The 25,114-nt window shown below is 36.7% G+C and overlaps 1 protein-coding gene across 1 annotated transcript; it reads left to right on the forward strand.

The window, feature by feature from the left end:
- The first annotated feature begins 401 nt into the window (after positions 1 to 401).
- LOC142339699 (uncharacterized) lies at positions 402 to 24,886 on the forward strand. Its single transcript, XM_075389920.1, has 3 exons — positions 402 to 440; positions 20,841 to 24,205; positions 24,340 to 24,886. Exons 1-2 carry the CDS (start codon positions 402 to 404, stop codon positions 23,670 to 23,672), a joined length of 2,871 nt encoding a protein of 956 aa, XP_075246035.1. The 3' UTR covers positions 23,673 to 24,205; positions 24,340 to 24,886.
- Positions 24,887 to 25,114: the final 228 nt, after the last annotated feature.

A 25,114-nucleotide genomic window follows, 5' to 3' on the forward strand; every position in this document is an offset into this window, starting at 1 on the left:
AGATTATCAAACAATGTTACTGAGTGTAGCACATTTCAGTACATCCCATTCCGGTCCATAGATTTTAAATCAAAACATCAAATTTTTCATAGATAAATAACTTATTTAGCTTAAGTTTACAATGGTTAGGCATTAAAAGTTTGGAGGTCGAATACTTTGATAGAATTCATCGTGGCTTCTTGTTTCTGAGTTCTTCTCTCGAAGAAGGGTTGACGATGTCCTGGTTTAGATAGCTGTACAAAATAGTATGTCCATTATTTTTGGGTTGCCGTCGTAGAAGACCGTTTGTAGATTTTCTTTAACAGTTGTGCTGCTAATACATCTGAAGTTTAGTAATGAAGATAATGTAGATTGAAGTATATACTTGTTAATGTAAATGTCTATAATGACAAGCAAGGTAAATGAATAATGAAATGAGAATGAAGGCGAACAACATACAGGTTAGTGTTGCGGAAATATTTCCCCAATTAAAGAATTCGGTTTCGTAATTCATCTTTATTTGAGTTGCTGCTAAATAGTGAATTAATCAACGTACGTTTTATAGCTATAATACAAAGAAATAATGTTCAAACTTTCTTGATTGCTTTGAATTGTCTTTTAGACGTAATTTATTTTGCTCTGTGTCATCATTTCAAAATGAATAACAGTGTCTTTCTGTTCTGAATCTTCAATGAATAAAATTATTTCACATTGGAACTCGGAGTAATATAAGGTAGAGATCTTGTAAACTTCCTTGATGAAAATAATTTGTTTAGATAGATTTATCCATGCAGATTCAATATGTTCAGAAATGAGCAATAATCTCAACCATTCAATACCAACATCAACACCTCCTTCAAAATAAGTTAATTCTGAAGAAGAAAGTTGTCAAAATGATGCTAAGTTGATGTTTTATGACTTAGAGAGTTCTTAGTTAAGAACTAGTCTCAAAATATTCGAAGTTAAATTCTATCTCAATTTAATTTAGATTTAAGCAGGGGAACAATGCGGAAGTATGATTTAAATCTTAAGTTATCGGGGACCAAAAAGTGCTGGTGCTGGAGGTCGAGAGTGCAAGCTCCTTTTATACTTGCGGATTAGTATCCTATTGGATAGAGATAACAGTGTCGACAGAATTATCAAGTTCAAGTTGGTATTTTCAAATTGGCGTAATAAAAACATGTCTTGGTATTCTCAGTTCGATTTAGTGATCTTAAAACAGTAGTTTATTCAGTACTATTTAGCAGTTTGTTCATATGTTAAATTGGACTTTGTCCAAATCAAGTTTGCTGCACGCACTGTAACGTATTTTTCAAAATAGCTCTAAGATTATCAAACATTGTTACTGAGTGTAGCACATTTCAGTACATCCCATTCCGGTCCATAGATTTTAAATTAAAACATCAAATTCTACAAAGATGAATAACGTATTTAGCTTAAGTTTATAATAGTTAAGCATTAAAACTTTGGAGGTCGAATACTTTGCTAGAATTCATTGTAGCTTCTTGTTTCTGAGTTTTTCTCTCGAAGAAGGAATGACGATGTCCTGGGATAGATAGCTGTACAAAATAGTATGTCCATTATTTTTGGGTTGCCGTCGTAGAAGACCGTTTGTAGATTTTCTTTAACAGTTGTGCTGCTAATACATCTGAAGTTGAGTAATGAAGATAATGTAGATTGAAGAATATCCTTGTTAATTTAAATGTCTTTAATGACAAGCATGGTAAATGAATAATGAAATTAGAATGAATGCGAACAACATACGGGTTAGTGTTGCGGAAATATTTCCCCAATTAATGAATTCGGTTTCGTAATTCATCTTTATTTGTGTCGCTGCTAAGTAGTGAATTAATCAACGTACGCTTTATAACTATAGTACAAAGAAATATTGTTCAAACTTTCTTGATTGCTTTGAATTGTCTTTTAGAAGTAATTTATTTTGCTCTGTGTCATCATTTCAAAATAAATAACAGCGTCTGTCTGTTCTGAATCTTCAATGAGTAAAATTATTTCACATTGGAACTCGGAGTAATATAAGTTAGAGATCTTGCAAACTTCCTTGTTGAAAATAATTTGTTCAGATAGATTTATCCATGCAGATTCAATCTGTTCAGAAAGTGAGCAATAATCTCCACCGTTCAATATCAACATCAACACCTCCTTCAAAATAAGTTAATTCTGAAGAAGAAAGTTGTCAAAATTATGCTAAGTTGATGTTTTTTGACTTAGAGAGTTCTTAGTTAAGAACTAGTCGCAAAATATTCTAAGTTAAAATCTATCTCAATTTAATTGTGATTTAAGCAGGGGAACAATACGGAAGTATGATTTAAATCTGAAGTTATCGGGGACCAAAAAGTGCTGGTGCTGGTGGAGCGTGCAAGCTCCTTTTTTACTTGCGGACTAGTATCCTATTAGATAGAGATAACAGTGTCGACAGAATTATCAAATTTAAGTTGGTATTTTTAAATTGGCGTAATAAAAACAGGTCTTGGTATTCTCAGTTCGATTTAGTGATCTTAAAACAGTAGTTTATTCAGTACTATTTAGCAATTTGTTCATATGTTAAATTGGACTTTGTCCAAATCAAGTTTGCTGCACTTAATGTAACGTATTTTTCAAAATAGCTCTAAGATTATCAAACATTGTTACTGAGTGTAGCACATTTCAGTACATCCCATTCCGGTCCATAGATTTTAAATTAAAACATCAAATTTTACAAAGATGAATAACGTATTTAGCTTAAGTTTATAATAGTTAAGCATTAAAACTTTGGAGGTCGAATACTTTGCTAGAATTCATTGTAGCTTCTTGTTTCTGAGTTTTTCTCTCGAAGAAGGAATGTCGATGTCCTGGGATAGATAGCTGTACAAAATGGTATATCCAATATTTTTGTGTGGCTGTCGTAGACCGTTTGTAGATTTTCTTTAACCGTTGTGCTGCTAATAAATTTGAAGTTGAGTAATGAAGATAATGTAGATTGAAGAATATACTTGTTAATTTAAATGTCTATAATGACAAGCATGGTAAATGAATAATGAAATTAGAATGAATGCGAACAACATACGGGTTAGTGTTGCGGAAATATTTCCCCAATTAAAGAATTCGGTTTCGTAATTCATCTTTATTTGAGTCGCTGCTAAATAGTGAATTAATCAACGTACGCTTTATAACTATAGTACAAAGAAATATTGTTCAAACTTTCTTGATTGCTTCGAATTGTCTTTTAGAAGTAATTTATTTTGCTCTGTGTCATCATTTCAAAATAAATAACAGCGTCTTTCTGTTCTGAATCTTCAATGAAAAAAATTATTTCACATTGGAACTCGGAGTAATATAAGTTAGAGATCTTGTAAACTTCCTTGTTGAAAACAATTTGTTCAGATAGATTTATCCATGCAGATTCAATCTGTTCAGAAAGTGAGCAATAATCTCCACCGTTCAATATCAACATCAACACCTCCTTCAAAATAAGTTAATTCTGAAGAAGAAAGTTGTCAAAATTATGCTAAGTTGATGTTTTTTGACTTAGAGAGTTCTTAGTTAAGAACTAGTCGCAAAATATTCTAAGTTAAAATCTATCTCAATTTAATTGTGATTTAAGCAGGGGAACAATACGGAAGTATGATTTAAATCTGAAGTTATCGGGGACCAAAAAGTGCTGGTGCTGGTGGAGCGTGCAAGCTCCTTTTGTACTTGCGGACTAGTATCCTATTAGATAGAGATAACAGTGTCGACAGAATTATCAAATTTAAGTTGGTATTTTTAAATTGGCGTAATAAAAACAGGTCTTGGTATTCTCAGTTCGATTTAGTGATCTTAAAACAGTAGTTTATTCAGTACTATTTAGCAATTTGTTCATATGTTAAATTGGACTTTGTCCAAATCAAGTTTGCTGCACGCACTGTAACGTATTTTTCAAAATAGCTCTAAGATTATCAAACATTGTTACTGAGTGTAGCACATTTCAGTACATCCCATTCCGGTCCATAGATTTTAAATTAAAACATCAAATTTTACAAAGATGAATAACGTATTTAGCTTAAATTTATAATAGTTAAGCATTAAAACTTTGGAGGTCGAATACTTTGCTAGAGTTCATTGTAGCTTCTTGTTTCTGAGTTTTTCTCTCGAAGAAGGAATGACGATGTCCTGGGATAGATAGCTGTACAAAATAGTATATCCAATATTTTTGTGTGGCTGTCGTAGACCGTTTGTAGATTTTCTTTAACAGTTGTGCTGCTAATAAATTTGAAGTTGAGTAATGAAGATAATGTAGATTGAAGAATATACTTGTTAATTTAAATGTCTATAATGACAAGCATGGTAAATGAATAATGAAATTAGAATGAATGCGAACAACATACGGGTTAGTGTTGCGGAAATATTTCCCCAATTAATGAATTCGGTTTCGTAATTCATCTTTATTTGAGTCGCTGCTAAATAGTGAATTAATCAACGTACGCTTTATAACTATAGTACAAAAAAATATTGTTCAAACTTTCTTGATTGCCTTGAATTGTCTTTTTGAAGTAATTTATTTTGCTCTGTGTCATCATTTCAAAATAAATAACAGCGTCTTTCTGTTCTGAATCTTCAATGAATAAAATTCTTTCACATTGGAGCTCGGAGTAATATATGTTAGAGATCTTGTAAACTTCCTTGTTGAAAATAATTTGTTCAGATTGATTTATCCATGCAGATTCAATCTGTTCAGAAAGTGAGCAATAATCTCCACCGTTCAATATCAACAGCAACACCGCCTTCAAAGTAAGTTAATTCTGAAGAAGAAAGTTGTCAAAATTATGCTAAGTTGATGTTTTTTGACTTAGAGAGTTTTTAGTTAAGAACTAGTCACAAAATATTCTAAGTTAAAATCTATCTCAATTTAATTGTGATTTAAGCAGGGGAACAATACGGAAGGATGATTTAAATCTGAAGTTATCGGGGACCAAAAAGTGCTGGTGCTGGTGGAGCGTGCAAGCTCCTTTTGTACTTGCGGACTAGTATCCTATTAGATAGAGATAACAGTGTCAACAGAATTATCAAATTTAAGTTGGTATTTTTAAATTGGCGTAATAAAAACAGGTCTTGGTATTCTCAGTTCGATTTAGTGATCTTAAAACAGTAGTTTATTCAGTGCTATTTAGCAATTTGTTCATATGTTAATTTGGACTTTGTCCAAATCAAGTTTGCTGCACGCACTGTAACGTAATTTTCAAAATAGCTCTAAGATTATCAAACATTGTTACTGAGTGTAGCACATTTCAGTACATCCCATTCCGGTCCATAGATTTTAAATTAAAACATCAAATTTTACAAAGATGAATAACTTATTTAGCTTAAGTTTATAATAGTTAAGCATTAGAGTTTGGAGGTTGAATACTTTGTTAGAATTCATCTTAGATTCTTGTTTCTGAGATTTTCTCTCGAAGAAGGAATGACGATGTCCTGGGATTTGTTCATGAGGATTTTGCGCACTACTTTTTGCGCACAAATATTTGAGCGGAGTCGTTTCCGAAGTCCATTTCCAACTGCGGGGATGGAGGTATCACTAGCGTTCTTGTCCGATTTAGGATGATCGTCTACATGAGCAGACGCAGAGGTAAAAGTTGAGTAGGTGCTAAAAATTCTAAACAATAGTAAAATTCCTGTTTCGTATTTTTATTACCAATTAGACTATTCAATCGAGAGGGTCTCGAGGTTTTGTTCTGATGGGAAGAAACTGCAAAAGGCGTAGAAGGCAGGGATGCGTCCGAAGAATCTGTGTAACAAAAAATTAAGGTTGGTTTTATGTCAACGGAAGAGGGGCGTAAATGAACGGTTTATTTTATAAAGACTAACTATGACGCTTTTGTAAAAGTACATTCTAGTATGTTTTTTTCTGATTGGTGTAATTGAAAATGTTAACAATGGATGGTGAACACGTTTGGAGTTCTCGAAATTGCTAGAGGAAAGAAATGTCAAAGATGAAGATAAATAAAGGGGCAAGAATTTCACAGAAGGACTCTGGAGTTCGAGGTCCATTCTAAATTAAAAGGAAAAGTACGTTTGATCATAGATATAGAGAGTCACGATCAATCTAATTAAAGGTCTTTTAATGGGAAAAAGGTCGTTTTCGTGTTAAGTTTAGATAATAACCTATTAAGTTTAAAAAATGTGGCGATGAAATTTGTAACTGTATTAATTTTTCGGGTGTTGATATAGATTGCTTGAAATTTAACTATGTGGTTTCTGTGAAGGTATGTATGTGGTTTTGCAAGCCCTAAGTGTTTTGCATATCGCGTGTGCTAAAAAGAAAATATTGTGGTGACTCTTGATAGTCATCAGTTTCGCTTTCTGCGTCGCTTTTTGCGTGTTGTTGCAATTCAATTTTCAGGAGTCAAAATTCCAAAAGTAAAAGGGGGCTTAGGAATTTTTTGTACATCACAAGGGAAGTAAAATTGCTTACAAGCCTAAACAAGTAATTAGAATAAGTAAAAATTAAATGAATCGAGCTTGGTAGCGGTTCGTAAGTTTTTTAAACTTGACGACCGCTGATTTTTGTTGTCGGACCCGTTTCAGTTGACGCCGTTCGTAGTTGAACCATGCGGACTCGGATGTCAGGCGGATCTGCAAAAGTTATTCGCGTGTCGGGTTTCAGTGTAGAATTAATAGTTCTATTACGGCTACGAGAATGATCAGGCGTTTGAGTTCCCTCACCAAAAGTTGTCAAAGAAATTTTCTTGGAAAACTCAATCTGGTTTTGAAATTATTATTGAGGTAAAGTGTCAACCTCATTGTCTTTTTAACCGTTGGTTGTTTCTTGAGATGAATATTATGAATATTTGTTGGGAAAAAATTCAGTATCACCATAAGATGTTTGAAATGAAAACTTGTTTATAGTTTGTTTAGTTTTTAAAGTTAAAAGTTTTTTAGTCTGTAAAGTTTCCATTAAAAGGCAGAGAATTGTCGTTTCATAATCCATAATCTGTAACTAGTTCATTGGTGTCTTTTATGTTTTTACGAAATGGTTCACGTGGGAAACTTTAATGTTTTGTTTCTGAAATGAGGTCAATCTCATATTTCTAGTTAGGCATTTTTCGTCGCAGTGAATGGCCATGTTCTGACCTCATTCAACTTTCTTTGATTTTCTACTTCTGCAGAATGGTTTTACATTAATACTTGTCCTACTGTAGAAGGAAACGTGTTTGATCAGAGTAAATTATAATTTACATTAATGGCAGTAAAAACTCTCGATAGGCGAAATTTCTAAACAGTTAAGTTCAAATCCTGTTTCCTGGCATTTATGTACACACTCTTTCCTATACTGTGAGTTTAACATCCTTGGTATCTTGTTCAAAACAGTTTTAATTGCTCTATCGACCATAAATACGCCGACTTCTCTGACTTCATAAGTTCCTCGCCCCTTGTTACAAGATACCAACTGAGCTGTGTATTGATGATCAATAACTTTGCATGACGTGCTCTATATTTTTATGTTGACTCTTTCTTTCTCATTTGCTGATTAAGCCTACAATAAATACAATCAGTGCAGTACTCTCTCATGAAAATCAGCTTTGAACTGTCATTTTCACTTTTGAGCTACAATTCAAATTTTAGATGACCGTTTTAGTTTCGTAATAGCACAAAGGCAGTTCTAGAAAATGTTCATACTGCTGCAAATTAATCTATGCGGCTATTGTGAGTTCTAGATGAAAAGCAGTATCTCTAGCATATGTTCAGCAAATAAACGCAAAATGACCCGAAATAAGATTCGATCCAATTAATAAAAAAAACTTTGTCCCAAATTAAAGTGGTTAGAAATTTGTTTTTGACACTAATGAAAATTCGATTACTCTCAAATGATCTATCTTATTGCCTAAATTTTTTTATAATTGCAAAGAATTAAATGCTGACACGCTGAGGAGTGTAGCAATACTTTTTCAGCCTCGAACTGAAAAAAAATATTTCTGAGTTTATTAGCTTGTTTAATTTCAGTCTAAATTGTGATAAGCAATCGGTCTTTTAATGTTTGAGCCCAAATGGCCCTTTAAGCCCAAATTAAAAACAAAATAAAGCTATAATGGAAACACGAAGCAGGCAAGTTGCCTCCAGGTTGAAGCAAGTTACAATAGATTCGAGCCGCCGTCACAGGTTCGAGAGCGATTCGTCCGACTTTAGTCGATAATGTTATCATTACGAATATTTAAGTTTTATAATACAATATCATACCAAGAATGTACATACAGTATAATTTCTGTTATATTAGCTTAATGCGCGGGAGAAAAATTGTGAAATTTTTGAAGTTTCAGAAGATTGTATTTTTGCTTCTCGCTTAAAACAGAAAAGATGTTTGGCTAAACTGCTTTTTTTTCTATTGTTTGCCAACTTTATAATGTTACTAAAAACCAAACTTTTCTGGCCAGAAAATCTAGCGTATGACCACCACAGTTGACAGAAAAGAAACAAAAATAAATTATTTGCTAAAATATGCAAAAAAAGGCGTCACTGGAAGTAATCAGAATTTAACAAAACTTCTCCCGTAATGATACGTTTTCCAAAGTAGCACAAATGAGATCAAAATGAAGCAATTACATTTTTTAAATGCAGCAGAAAAGTTTTGAAGAGCGCGGGTTTTTCTCCATGTAGTCACTACACGACAATATATCCCCTGATAATGGTATTTTAGGCCCGCAGGACTAACATAATTGCTGCAAACTTAATCACTTCAAATGGCCTAAGTTCTGAAACTGCTACGTGGAACTCGATAAACGGGGGAATGTGCGTCGTCAAACAGTCTACTTAAACTCAGGTAAAACCGCATTCTTCCAGTTTGAGAATTCCAAATTTCGTGCTATTTGATCTTCTGGCTATATAAAAAGGAACTTCTGGCACTGCATGCTTTCGACATTTTAAAATTTGGTGATAGGTGTTTTTTGACATGCCACTTGGTTACAATAAGGTTTGCTCGCGATGTGATTCCAAGAGGGCAATGGCCAAGTTGACTTCTAATATATGACATCGGCTTTCTCAAAGTCAACTGTTTCCGGGAGAAATTGTCATTTTTAGTAGATTCTGTATCAGAGAGCGTAACCAATTTGATGAAAAATGGTAAGTTCTATTTATTGCATAAAATCACTCAGTAAGCCCCCCCCCCCCCCATTGCAGTCATATATATATACACCTGTGGTCTTTCTCAATTTGCGATTGGCAATCTCTGCCCACAGAGGGATGCGATAAGGCGTTGCGGTCCGGTAGTTGAAGCTATAGCCTCATTAGTTGTAGTCTCGGTCAACAACCTTGTAAAGGGATCTATATAGACAGCAAAAATGCCCCCCCCCCCCAGCTTAGCAGGAATAGAGTGTAATGACACTCCTCAATACACTCAAAAAAGGCACTGCGTAGGTCGGCAAAATAAATTTTTTCACGTAATTTTTGCAAAAGCGAAGACAGTGCATTTTTTATGTCCATGTCAAAACTAGCACGTGAGCCGGGGGTGGGTTAGGGTTAGGATCGGGGTGGTAATATGTCCACTAAGTTGAGAGGGGCAGAGTAGATCCAATCATTTCTGCGGATCTTCTGTTTCGACCCCTACACCCCTCCTCCCCAGCTTAGTGGGCATAAGAATAGCGGTCTACTACTTTACATGGTACTGTCCTATATAACAACAGATAAATTTTTGTTGGGGGCATAAAACACACTGAGGGCTAAACATAAAGATCCATTTCTGTATGTGTGATCGGCACTTTAGCGGATGTACCTTCCTATGGAATTGCGAAACTACACGCATTAACAAAACTTTCAACACAAACCACCACGGGCTTTTATGGGTTCATTTAAAGTCAGATGCTTTGAGAACATTTCTTAAATTGTTTCTGCAAAGGAACTGTTTCCTCCCTCGTGAACAAAGATTTTTTTGATTATAGGATGTGAACAAGCTGATAGTAATTCTGCACGAAAAGTAGCGCCTTCGATATTGAATTCGTTGTTTAGTGTGCCCAAGTGTTGCCCTATCTAAAGACCTACGTGATTTTCGTATCCTTTCGCGTATCATTAACAATAATAAAAAAATGCCAATAATACCCCTATTATCAGAAGCCATTAAAAAATCGGATCTTTTCGGTTTGTGCTCCGAATACTTTATGCACCCCCTCCAGCTGCGGAGCGACTGTAGTGTGTTCAAGTATGGCACGTTAGATTGAGGGTGCAACTAAGGATCTTTCCTGTTTGTGCCCCCCAGCTTAGTGGGTGCATATTATTTGCGATTCTTTCCCATTATAGCCCCCCAGTTTAGCGGTCAGATAACCTATAGCCCCCCCCCCCCCAATCATGGTAAATATACCATAATGGGGGGCTATATATTCAGGGGGCTATAATGGGAAAGACCGTTATTTGCAACCCCAAACGCACGTGCCATATTTTTACGTAATGATTTACTATGTAATGGCACGTGGTTTGTAACGGGTACATAACATACTCTTGGGGCACAGTTAGTCCTTTATAATTTGGAACAGCCTTTAAGAACTTATCACGTCCCATTACATAGTAAAACATTACGTACAAAGATGGCACGTGCGTTGGGTTATGCAATTAATATGCACATACTAAGCAGGGGGCACAAACAGAAAAGATCTCTGTTTGCACCCATAATCGAACGTGCCATATTTTTACATTCTGCATTTTTATGTAATGGCACGTCCTCCGTAACTGGAGAGATGTGCATAACGTAGTGGGACATAAACGGAAATTAAACGATTTTTGTTCGGATCCGATAAAACGGGAAAGGATGATACGCGAAAGGATACGAAAATCACTACCATTGGGTCCTTTAATTAACAAATTCGGATCTTTTCCGTTTGTGCCCCCAAGGTTGGAGGCTGCATATTTTTTCACCCCCAGACGCACGTGCCATATTTTTACATAATGATTTACCCTTTAATGATATGTGCTCTTTAATTGAGGGAGCATAGCATACGGGGGGTGACACAAACAATAAAGATCCACCTTAAACTTTTTTAAGATTAGTAAAATTATCTCTCAATTCATTGTTCTATACTGTATTTAATGCCGCGTGATTTTCAAATGAGGTTCGTTGTGGTTAAAACCAACAAATTTGCATGTAGGAGTTTAAATTACAAAATTATAACGTAATCATGCTTTATCTTTTGAAGAAAAAGCCAATTGAAAAACACGGAAGACAATTGGAAGCACGTTCTGCAGCTCGCCATATATTCAATGAGGTGCCCTCACAACAACCTCTTTGTAGGCAAGAGATTTTGTTCAGAAACGTCTCATTACAATACATTGAAGCAAGTTTATTTCGCAAAACTTATCAGCATTTCAAGAGTTTTCCGTTTGTGACCCCAGCTTATTGGGTCCATATTATTTGCACCCGTGAGACACGTGCCAAATTTTTGACATAATTATTTACTATATATTGTTACGTGCTCTGTAACTGCGGGAGCATAACGTACTTGGGGGCTCAAAACGAAAGATTCCGATTGCATTTCTGGCTATAACGTAGATTAAAAAAGGCATAAATTCTGCATAGTATTTGTTGAGTTGTTTTTAGTTCTTTGCATTTATAGCTCCCACTTAGTGGTTAGATAGCCTATAGCTCCCAATTATGGTATACATACCGTAATGGGGGCTACAGTGTGAAAGACCCACGTTTTTAAAGGCATTTTTCAAAATGACTTAAAACGCCAAAATCTGCAAAAAGAGGTTAAACAAAACGGTTGTGACAAAAAAAACATCAAGCTTGCTTTGTTCAACTCAATATTGAATTTGTCGATCTTTTCCGTTTGTGCCGCGCCAGCAAGTTATGAAATCCCACATACAGAGCATGTGTAATTACATGGTAAATCATTTTTGTAAAAATATGACAAGAGCGTATGGGGGTTGGTTGCAAATGATATGCACCTACTAAGCAGGGTATAGACGGAAAAGATCCCAATTTGTTAGTTAAAGGACCCAATTGTTCTGATTTTCGTATCATTTCGCATATCATTGCCAGAAAAATGCCCAACAATGCCCCTTCTTATCTGATCCGATCACAAATCGTATAATTGCCGTTTGTGTCCCAGTACGTTATGCAGTTACGGAGCACGTGCCATTACATAAAAATGCAGAATGTAAAAATATGACACGTTTGATTACGGGTGCAAACAGGGATCTTTTCTGTTTGTGCCCCCTGCTTAGTATGTGCATATTAATTGCATCCTCAAACGCACGTGCCATATTGTTACGTAATGTTGTACTCTGTAATGGAGGTAAGACGTACTCGGAGGTACTCGAAGTCCTTTATAATTTTGAACAGACTTTAAGAACTTTAACTATTGCAAGATCAATAAATTTATATCCGAATTCAATGTTTGATACTGTATTTGATATTGTGCGCTTGTTACATCAGGTTCATTGTGGTCAAAAACAACAAATTTTCATGTAAAAACTGAAATTAAAAATTATAACGTTTTCTTGTCTAATCGTTGAAATATAAAGAGCCAATCCAAAGAAAGACAATTAGGAGCACGTTTCGCATCTTGCCACGTGTTCAGTGAAAGGCTCTCAGAACAGCCTCTTTTGTGGCCATGAGATTTGTTCACAAATGCTTTTTTTGAAGCCAATTTGTTTTGCAAAATTTATCAGCATTCCAAGATCTTGCCCGCTTCTGCCCCCCAGCTTATTGGATGCATATGATTTGCAACCTCCCGACACGAGAGCATGTTGAAGGAAAAACGGCATCACGCAAAAATGGAAAAAATTCTGCAACAAGAGGGAAAACAAAACGGTTGACGAAAAAAGCAGCAAATTTTTAATGACTTTACTCGTTATTGAATTTGTGTATCTTTTCCGTTTCTGCCCCCTCCCCCAGTACGGCATGCTTCCCCCAGTTAAAGAGCACGTGTCATCAAATGGTAAATCACTGTTGAAATCTGGCACGTGCGTCTGGGGTTGCAAAAAATATGCACCCACTAAGCTGGAGGGCACAGACGGAAAGTATCCGAGTTCGTTAATTAAAGTACGCAATTGCAGCTCTATCTATATTCCCTTGTGATTTTCTTATCCTTTGGCGTATCATATCAGAAAAAATGCCCAAAAATACTTCTTTTCATCCGATCCCATAAAAAATCAGATCTTTTCGGTTTGTGTCCCCCCCCCCCCCACCAGTACGGCATGTTTCCCCAGTTAAAGAGCACGTGTCATTAAATGGTAAATCACTATGTTGAAATCGTGCACGTGCCTATGGGGTTGCAAAAAATATGTACCCACTAAGCTGGAGGGCACAGACGGAAAGTATCCGAGTTTGTTAATTGAAGTACGCAATTGCAGCTCTATCTATATTCCCTTGTGATTTTCTTATCCTTTGGCGTATCATCAGAAAAAATGCCCAAAAATACCTCTTTTCATCCGATCACATTAAAAAATCAGATCTTTTTGGTTTGAGCCCCCAGTATTTTATGCACCCACCTCAGGTTATGGAGCACAAGCCATTAAATAAAAACGCAGAATGTAAAAATATGGCACGTTCAATTATGGTGCAAACCAGGATCTTCTCTGTTTGTGCCCCCCTGCTTAGTGTGAGCATATTATTTGCAACCCCAAATGCACGTGCCATATTTTTACGTAATGATTTTTTTGTAAAGGTACGTGATTTGTAAAGTTCTTGGAAAATGTACTCGGGGCGCAAAACGTACTCGGAGGCACTGTTAGTCCTTTATAATTTCCAAGAGAAAATCATCAGCATTTAAACATTTTGACCAATTGTGCCCCCCAAGCTTAATGGTTGCATATGATTCGCACCCTCCAGACCCATGTGCCGTATTTTTTATAATGATTTTCTAGATACTGTTACGTGTTCTGTAACTGTGGGAGCATAACGTACTTGGGGGCTCAAAAAGAAAGAGTTCGAATTAAAATTCTGGGAATAACTTGGACAAAAAATAAATTGCTGAGCTGTTTTTGGGTCTTGGCCTTTGGGTCACAGCCCCCAGCCTAGTGGTTAGATAACCTATTACCCCAATCAGGGTAAACATACCATAATGGGGGATGGCCTAATATTTCGTGGGAGGGCTAAAATGGGAAAGACCCATGTTCTCAAAGCCTCCCCATGAAAATTTAGCCCCCATTATGATATGCTCACCAAGACGGGAGCTATAGGTTATCTGACCACAAAGCTGTAGAGGCCGTAATGGGAAAGACCCGAATTGTTTACGAAGGAACCATCTAACCTACAGCTGTAGTGATGTTTAAGTCCTCACCGGTCAAACTTAGCATCTTAGGGCAATGAATCTTAAATCCTTTTGAATTTAGTAACTTTGAAGTGACAATGGAGTCATGAAGTGCGGTCAAAAAAGCCATTGGACTTTAAAATTGGGTTGTGTCATTGTATTAAAACGCAGCTATGTTCTGAAATTTTTCAACAGAACAAACTGAAGTTGCATTGAAAAAAAAACTTTTTTTAATGTCCGACGAAGTCACGGAATGTGACATTTTATTGAATTTGACACGAACTTTAAGCGATACTCAAATTATCATTCAATTGCAAAAAAACAGGTATCAAAATGACGAAATGTCAGATCTCGTCTGACATCATGAAATGTCAAACGAAGTTACGAATATGACAGGAATTTTAAGCAAGACTCCAATTATCAATCAGTTGTGAAAAAGCAGGTATTGAAATTGGTAAATATACTTTATTCTTGAGTTGCAGTCAATTTGTTTTAGAATTTTCCGAAGGCTTTTCTTGGTTAAGCACAATTTGAATTTTAGTTATAATGTATCATAAAAAAACTATCCCCCGAACAAAAGAATTGAAACACTGGATGCACGGAGTTTACCGGCCACTTTTTCTGACCAACGTTTCTTTAATAGCATTATATGTAGAATGAAATGAAAAACAGCAAAAATCAAACGAACTAGATCTGTTTGTCAAAATGAAAATAGCGGAGCCAGTTTTGAAATGCAATTGGAAGAAATAAGAAAAAATAAACACCCTCAAACAACTACACTTAGCTAGGAATTGCAAAATGAATTCTTTTAATAGGCATGACACTTTTCGGAACAAATACAATTTAGCCCCGTTCCTTAGAATGCTCTATCTACAGATAAAAAGTTTGTAGATTTTTATTGAAAAATATGTGAGACAATATGACAAATACGATAGGAGTTTCTACACAATAGTAATCACTTCCAATTAATTGTCGAGAAGAGAAAATACAAAATATATACGACTACAACCGGGACTTCTTTAAAAGTTGAGCTTTTGTCTGGACAAAGGGTATCGAAACCTTCGAAGTGGTACAACATTCGAATTATGAAGTCATCAAAGAAAAAGTAAGGGTAATTTTTATCAAATCGGTGAAGGAACAAAATTTAGGAGAACAATTGATCCTGACAATATTCAGATAATTTAAAGATTTGCATCCAAGATATGCATCCACGACTAACATATCTGGTATTAGATTAAAACTCTCCTAGCCTAAGACTTCAATATAAAACCAAAACTGAAGAATTAAGCGTTGAAAACAATTTGACATAAATTTACGTAAATGTGGCCCAAATTTTGACCAAACTGTTCGCTTCCCTTTTATAGCCTCCCCAAGAAAAGCGCCCATTATGGTATGCTCACCATGATGGGGGCTATAGGTTATCTGACCACAAAGCTGGGGAGGACGTAATGGGAAGGAATATTTATTCTACAGCTCTAGTGACGTCAATTCCTTACTAGTCAAACTTAGCGTCTTAGAAATATGCAGAAATATTGTGTACTGATGCAACTTCCAACGTCTCTTTAAAAGCATAATATGTAGAATTAAAAACAGCAAAAATCAAACGATCTAGATCTGTTCATCGGAATAACAAATAGCGCAGCCGGTCTTGAAATGCAATTCGAAGAATTCATGAAAACAGGGAACTAGCTTTCTAGATGATTTGATTGATAGGGACACTATTTTTTTGAAGCGATTTTTTTGTATAATGCAGTTGTGTTGGTGAAAATTATACGTGGAAACTTACCCGTTTGATCGCTGATCAATATAAACACCATCAAAACAACGACTTAAAAAATATGTGAGACAATGTGACAAATACGACCGGAGTTTTTGCACAATAGTAAGCACTTCCAAGTAATTGCCTAGAAGAGAAAATACGAAATAGATACGACGATAACCGGGACTTTTTAAAAGTCGAGTTTTTTTCTGGACAAGGGTATCAAAACCTCCCGAGTGAAAATACATTTGAATTATAAAGAGTCATCAAAAAAATTTAGGGTAGTTTTTATCAAATTGCTGAAGAAACAATTGATCCTGACAATGTTCTGATTATTTAAATTTGATCAAAAACATTTTTCATTGTTTTGTCTAAGTAAGAAAAAGCCGCAGCTTTTTGGTGAATTTTCGAAAGAGATAAAGCTTTGCAACCTTAGAGCAGACAAGAACTACAAATACTGATGGTCACACAAATCACGAAAGCAACTATAAATAGGGAGAGAAGTAAAATTCGTCTAATATTTGGCACTTACAAACGTCTTAGAAATCGAAGAAAACGCAATAGGATCCAGTCAACTGGTTCCGCAGTTGCAAATAGGAATCAGCTGCGTTTAATGGCAGTCGTGATGAAATTAGGCCTTGAAGAGAGAATGTCTGAAGCCAGTGATCATCGTACCGCACGTAAAATCAGTTTTCTGTCTCAATTCCCGGGTCGAGAAAAATTTGTAAGAAATGCGCTGATTTTTCAAAAAAAACTCAGCGCAAAAACCTTACATAAAAATGCGCTGAATTGCGCTGAAATGCGCTCAAACTTTGCGAGAAATGCGCTGAAAACCACTGCGTATTCAAAAAATAGCTATCACTGAGAATCGAACCCTGCTCTCCAGTGCCGTAGCCTTCACTCAATCTTCTGCGCCATTGATTCCTGAAATTCTTCCTATTTAGTTTAATTTTATAGTAATAGACAGTTTAGGAAGAAATGCGCTGAAATTATGTAAGAAATGCGCTGAAAATGCAGCACATTTCTTACATATTTTCAGCGCTTTTTTGAGCGCATTTTTTAAGAAAAAGTTACTTGTTATATAAGGAAAATTGAATGGATCAAAATTAAGGAATCGGTATCAAAAAGCGTTTAAATCCACTAAATAATTTTATGAAATGCGCTGAAATTCGAAAGCATTTCTTACAAATTTTCAGCGCGTTTCAGCTCATTTCAGCGCATTCAATTCATTTCTTACATAATTTTAGTACATTCAGCGCACTTCTTACAAAATAATTCGCTGAAACGGCGCTGTCATCTCGACCCTGGTTGCAAAGTAGATTTTGACCCCCTAACTTGAATCACTTTATACGATGGTTATTCTGGCGGGGTTGAAATTACGGTACAATTTTGACTGTTAAATGGCTACAAAAAATGTGAGAGCAGATCTTCAAAAAAGACGACGTTTAACTAAGGAACCATTTCTCTGAATGGTAATGTTAGGCGCCTAATATTAGCATACTGAGTTGTATATCATTTCATATTATGACCCATATCACTAGTTGAAAACCTGGCAATATCGAAGATAATCTCCAACTATAAAAATTTAGATTTGATGCGAGTAATGTTCATTGTTCTCAATTGATCATGAACAATTGACTAATTATGACAACTTAAAATGATTTTTTTCTTCGTGTTTCTCAAGCGCTAGGAGAGTTTGAGAAACAAACGGAGAAAAATGTGAACATATTTTTATAATGATTAATTGGACAGTATATGGTCTCAAAATTTGTCTCAAAATTTTTGTTTTCAAAAATGAATTTTTTCTGTTTTGGAAAATTAGATGGTGACAGTGTTGCCAAAATGATACTATTGTTGTTTTGGGGTGCTATCAAAAAAGTTGCTCATTGTTTAAATGATCAAAGCAAGAGCTAATTTGTGAAAAATCGGATCTTCTCCGTTTGTGCCCCCCAGCTTTGTGGGCGCATATTATTTGCACCCCCCATACGCACGTGCCATATTTTTACATAATGAGTTACTATGTAATGACGCGTGCTCTGTAACTGGGGGCCGCATATCGTACAGGGGGGCACAAACGGAAAAGATCCGAAAAGTTTATCAAAATCTGGGCTAAATTGACATGAAATGAGGCTAATTGCTTGTTTTTTCGCAAGTGATGTTATATCTAAATTACAAAAGATAACGTAGTGGCTGTCCTTGGATGCCATGAATAAAGACCTAACTTTGATCTAACGTAGATGATCATAAAAAGAACAAACGAACACAAAAGAAATTCAACACAAAACTAGAAAAACTGAGAACTGATTTATTTATCTTAAACGCTTGTATCATCCATTATTAATTCAAATAAGCAAAATGATTTTCTGAGTATACTTTAGGCAGTCAATGTGACAAATGCTGCCACATTTTTTTCTAAAGAGTAATTCTTAGAATTTCAATTTGTATTGAAGTCTTAGGCTTGGAGAGCTTTAATCTGATACCAGATATGCTAATCTTGGATGAGTTCAGAAAGTCAGAAATCTTCTCAGCAAAAAACTTTGGGCTAGTATTAAGTGGATCTTTCTCATTATAGCCTCCCACCAAATTATAGCCCCATCATGCTGGTAGAGTTACCATGATGGGGGTGTAATCGTATCGAATTGTAAAATGTTTATTGTGAATGTACGCTAAGTGCGTGCGTGCTTGTGTGTGAGTGCGCGTGAGGGTAATAGTGCGGAATGGAATGTGATGTCGGATAGGGTTATCAGTTTTTTTTTTCATTCCAAACAAACTACTGTTTTTGTATTGATAGTTTGCATTACTGACAGGTTTGAATTGGTGCTAGTCAGTTTAGAAATGCGCTGAAATTATGTAAGAAATGCGCTGAAAATGCAGCACATTTCTTACATATTTTCAGCGCTTTTTTGAGCGCATTTTTTAAGAAAAAGTTACTTGTTATATAAGGAAAATTGAATGGATCAAAATTAAGGAATCGGTATCAAAAAGCGTTTAAATCCACTAAATAATTTTATGAAATGCGCTGAAATTCGAAAGCATTTCTTACAAATTTTCAGCGCGTTTCAGCTCATTTCAGCGCATTCAATTCATTTCTTACATAATTTTAGTACATTCAGCGCACTTCTTACAAAATAATTCGCTGAAACGGCGCTGTCATCTCGACCCTGGTTGCAAAGTAGATTTTGACCCCCTAACTTGAATCACTTTATACGATGGTTATTCTGGCGGGGTTGAAATTACGGTACAATTTTGACTGTTAAATGGCTACAAAAAATGTGAGAGCAGATCTTCAAAAAAGACGACGTTTAACTAAGGAACCATTTCTCTGAATGGTAATGTTAGGCGCCTAATATTAGCATACTGAGTTGTATATCATTTCATATTATGACCCATATCACTAGTTGAAAACCTGGCAATATCGAAGATAATCTCCAACTATAAAAATTTAGATTTGATGCGAGTTATGTTCATTGTTCTCAATTGATCATGAACAATTGACTAATTATGACAACTTAAAATGATTTTTTTCTTCGTGTTTCTCAAGCGCTAGGAGAGTTTGAGAAACAAACGGAGAAAAATGTGAACATATTTTTATAATGATTAATTGGACAGTATATGGTCTCAAAATTTGTCTCAAAATTTTTGTTTTCAAAAATGAATTTTTTCTGTTTTGGAAAATTAGATGGTGACAGTGTTGCCAAAATGATACTATTGTTGTTTTGGGGTGCTATCAAAAAAGTTGCTCATTGTTTAAATGATCAAAGCAAGAGCTAATTTGTGAAAAATCGGATCTTCTCCGTTTGTGCCCCCCAGCTTTGTGGGCGCATATTATTTGCACCCCCCATACGCACGTGCCATATTTTTACATAATGAGTTACTATGTAATGACGCGTGCTCTGTAACTGGGGGCCGCATATCGTACAGGGGGGCACAAACGGAAAAGATCCGAAAAGTTTATCAAAATCTGGGCTAAATTGACATGAAATGAGGCTAATTGCTTGTTTTTTCGCAAGTGATGTTATATCTAAATTACAAAAGATAACGTAGTGGCTGTCCTTGGATGCCATGAATAAAGACCTAACTTTGATCTAACGTAGATGATCATAAAAAGAACAAACGAACACAAAAGAAATTCAACACAAAACTAGAAAAACTGAGAACTGATTTATTTATCTTAAACGCTTGTATCATCCATTATTAATTCAAATAAGCAAAATGATTTTCTGAGTATACTTTAGGCAGTCAATGTGACAAATGCTGCCACATTTTTTTCTAAAGAGTAATTCTTAGAATTTCAATTTGTATTGAAGTCTTAGGCTTGGAGAGCTTTAATCTGATACCAGATATGCTAATCTTGGATGAGTTCAGAAAGTCAGAAATCTTCTCAGCAAAAAACTTTGGGCTAGTATTAAGTGGATCTTTCTCATTATAGCCTCCCACCAAATTATAGCCCCATCATGCTGGTATAGTTACCATGATGGGGGTGTAATCGTATCGAATTGTAAAATGTTTATTGTGAATGTACGCTAAGTGCGTGCGTGCTTGTGTGTGAGTGCGCGTGAGGGTAATAGTGCGGAATGGAATGTGATGTCGGATAGGGTTATCAGTTTTTTTTTTTCATTCCAAACAAACTACTGTTTTTGTATTGATAGTTTGCATTACTGACAGGTTTGAATTAGTGCTAGTCAGTTTAGGTATTAAGTACCGTAATGGAAGGGTAAATGTATTTAACTAGGGTCCTCGACCGTGTAATTTAATGCAATATTCACCCTCCCACCTGGAATGAATAAGTCTTTTCATAAATTCCAGGTCTCGACTAGGGTATTAATCAATTTTGAGTGTTCATTATACTACAACTCGTATTTGATAATCTGGAAGTTTCTATCTTTGAATAGATTTCGACGATCGTGCTGCTGATAGCTAGTCTGGATGCCCTGGACTGCCAAGAACTGAATCTCCGCAGGCTGCAGCTGAATGAACGCAGGTTTATTATCAGCGAGACCGAAGAACCTGAAACTTCATCCCAAGAGCCAACGAAGTCTAATGCAAGCATAACAGCAACTACAATTATCATAACTTCGGATTCGATTCCTGAAACGACAACCAAAGCGTCTAATTCGAATTCGACACCTGAAACGACAACCAAAGCGACTAACACGAATTCGACCCTTGAAACGACAACCAAAGCGTTTAATTCGAGTTCGACACCTGAGACGACAAGCAAAGCCTCTAATTCGAGTTCGACACCTGAAACAACAACCAAAGCGACTAATTCGAATTCGACCCTTGAAACGACAACCGAAGCGTTTAATTCGAATTCGACCCTTGAAACGACAACCGAAGCGACTAACTCGAATTCGACCCCTGAAACGACAACCGAAGCGTTTAATTCGAATTCGACCCTTGAAACGACAACCGAAGCGACTAACTCGAATTCGACCCTTGAAACGACAACCGAAGCGTTTAATTCGAATTCGACCCTTGAAACGACAACCGAAGCGACTAACTCGAATTCGACCCCTGAAACGACAACCGAAGCGTTTAATTCGAATTCGACCCTTGAAACGACAACCGAAGCGACTAACTCGAATTCGACCCTTGAAACGACAACCGAAGCGTTTAATTCGAAGTCGACCCTTGAAACGACAACCAAAGCGTTTAATTCGAGTTCGACACCTGAAACAACAACCAAAGCGACTAATTCGAATTCGACCCTTGAAACGACAACCGAAGCGTTTAATTCGAATTCGACCCTTGAAACGACAACCAAAGCGACTAACTCGAATTCGACCCCTGAAACGACAACCGAAGCGTTTAATTCGAATTCGACCCTTGAAACGACAACCGAAGCGACTAACTCGAATTCGACCCCTGAAACGACAACCGAAGCGTTTAATTCGAATTCGACCCTTGAAACGACAACCGAAGCGACTAACTCGAATTCGACCCTTGAAACGACAACCGAAGCGTTTAATTCGAAGTCGACCCTTGAAACGACAACCGAAGCGTTTAATTCGAGTTCGACACCTGAAACAACAACCAAAGCGACTAATTCGAATTCGACCCTTGAAACGACAACCGAAGCGTTTAATTCGAATTCGACCCTTGAAACGACAACCGAAGCGACTAACTCGAATTCGACCCCTGAAACGACAACCGAAGCGTTTAATTCGAATTCGACCCTTGAAACGACAACCGAAGCGACTAACTCGAATTCGACCCTTGAAACGACAACCGAAGCGTTTAATTCGAAGTCGACCCTTGAAACGACAACCAAAGCGTTTAATTCGAGTTCGACACCTGAAACAACAACCAAAGCGACTAATTCGAATTCGACCCTTGAAACGACAACCAAAGCGTTTAATTCGAATTCGACCCTTGAAACGACAACCGAAGCGACTAACTCGAATTCGACACCTGAAACGACAACCGAATCGACTAACTCGAATTCGACACTTGAAACGACAACCAAGGCGACTGCCTCGAATTCGCCAATAATTGTGACTTATTCAACTTCAGAAACGACAACAAGTTTGGCAACTTTGAACTCGACATCGCAAGCAACAGTGAATGTGACCACTTCCACTTCCAATCCGAAAACAACAACGACAAAAAATGCAACCTCGGTGCCATCGTTAAATACAACACTACCACAGACCACACCGAATGCGACAGAATCAATTAAAACGACAATGACTATGCAGACATCACGCACATCATCGGCAACAACTCCGGAGGTGATGTCAAGCAATTCTACTTCGACATATGAAACACCTCCATTTACAAAGGCCAACAGCACAACTGTTGAAATATCTAATACTACAGTACCAATTACACAATCGGGCACGACTATGGCAATAAAAACAACCAGGTCAACGTCAAAAACTTCACCTCGAACATTAGTTCCTAATACAACACTACCCCCGCTTACATCGAACGCTACAATGCCAGCCACATCCAACACAACTGGGCCTATGAACACTTCAGCTACGACTTCAAATGTGAAACCATCAGTTGTGACGTCAGATACCACCAATTTTTCAACCAAGCCTGGAACAACACCTACGACTGTCATGCAATACACAACAATAGGGACATTAACTACTACCTCTGGTCATATACTACCAATTTCGACATCTTACACTTCAATAGCAGGCTCAACTGAAATAACTAGTGAAATATATAAAAGTACTACATTAGCAACGACAATTTTTGACAACACTTCTGAGACAACAGAGGCAATAAAGACATCACATGCCACATCAGCCATCACATCAACGACAATTACATCTGAAACGAATTCTTCATATAATAGCACAACGGAAACATCGCGAACTGCACCGCAAACATTGACACCTATTACGACTCTACCATTGACTACTTCAAATGCAACTATTTATGAGATATCGAACACAACAACACCAACGAGCACTTCGACTGAGTCATCACCAACAATCTCAGCTACAAGACAAACAGCGGAGACATCAAACACCAACAACCCTACTGTAACATTTGAAACAACTATTGCGACTGTTATCCCTAACAAAACATCTATAACGCCAGTAACTACATCTAAGAATATGCCAATAAATTCGGCGACTATCAATCCACCTCCGATCACGGACTTGACAAAGGCTTCTTTGACTATATTACATAATATTACTATACCAAAGAGTGAATCAAGTATCAAATCCGACACAACAGTTGCTCCGGATCCAGGTCCCTGATCCAAGACAACGTCCAATACGTCACAAACATCTATACCTCACACCACTCTTTTAACCAGTAGCACGATACCAACATCTTAAACTACATCTTCAACTTCAGCTCTTGAAACAACAGTGGTGCCAATACCCACCGCAACTGAACTATCTACGCCATACACAGCAGCCACCTCAACAACTAGTAACACAACTCAACAGATATTGTCATTGCCGAGTCATACCCGCAACTTTGACAACAAATGAGAACTCATCAGGTGCTATTTCTAGTACTCCACCAAAAACAAAAACAACAATACTGATTACCAGCTAAACCATGTCATTGACCACTACGAACATTACGCCCCGAACGACATCTATAACTTCTGTAATGAAATCTTTAACAAAAAGGAGCCAAATAGCAACAGAACCCAGAACATTGCTATCTAACACAACACCAATTTCCATGTACACTGGAACGTTTCCCAATTCCACAGTTCCACAAATGACGACCTACAACCCAATATCGGCAACTACTTCAGTTTAACAAAGAAACTCGAGTCTTTCCAATTACACCCCCTCCCAAGCTTAGTGGTCAGATAACCTATAGCCCCCAATCATGGTAATTATACCATAATGGGGGCTATAATTTCATTGGGGGCTATAATGGGAAAGACCCGAAACTTCAACTTAGATTTGCTCTCATATTAACCTCAACCCCCATCTTCTTGAGACCGACACAACAGTTGAACATATCGAACTCAATACTGGAGCCAACAAGAATTTTATTATAAGTCAAACATCAATATGAAATCAAACAAACAAACACAGCAAGGAAAGCTTACTGAAAACCGATTATTGTGAAAACTAACGCAAAAATGTTTTTAACGCAACCTATTATAGACTATCTTGCGATGAACAGTATGCATTCGAAATTGGTATCAGTACGGTCACAACTCTGATGCACTGTTATAAACTCGAAAAAAAGGAGCGAACCCTTAAATAAGTCAAAACCCATTGTGGCGATGAAACTCTGAATAATGGTACAAATTGCGTGCAGATAACATCGTCTTGGGGCAATGGAACTACTTTTAGACTCGAACAACATCCTGTAAACAGCATTCATTTTTATGGCTATCAAGTGAAACAAAATTGACTTTATTTTAATGCTCATTTTATTGGTACACTTATTGATCTTATATTTTGCTACTTGACTTTCAGGCAACTTGTTTTTAATCTTTTTGAGGTTGAAAACTGGGGTCTTTCCCATTATACCCCCCCCCCCCCCCCCGCTCTTAGTGGTCAGATAACCTATAGCTCCCCAATCATGGTAATTATACCATAATGGGGGGTGGGGGGCGCTATAATGGGAAAGGCGCGAAACCTGCAACTGCTCCCACATTTTTTAATGCTATATTTTGCTCCTCGGACCACGTTATGTCCGCTTTTGACATAATCAGTGAACAAGT

The sequence above is a fragment of the Convolutriloba macropyga genome, chromosome 5, assembly GCF_964194025.1.
Source record: "Convolutriloba macropyga chromosome 5, txConMacr16.3, whole genome shotgun sequence".
Classification (NCBI taxonomy): domain Eukaryota; kingdom Metazoa; phylum Xenacoelomorpha; order Acoela; family Convolutidae; genus Convolutriloba; species Convolutriloba macropyga.

Bases quoted from the DNA above. Each gene is read 5' to 3' on its own strand.
- LOC142339699 (XM_075389920.1), top strand. From the start codon at position 402: ATGAATAATGAAATGAGAATGAAGGCGAACAACATACAG. The intron at 441-20,840 runs GTTAGTGTTGCG...ATCTTTGAATAG, and splicing joins TGAAGGCGAACAACATACAG to ATTTCGACGATCGTGCTGCT.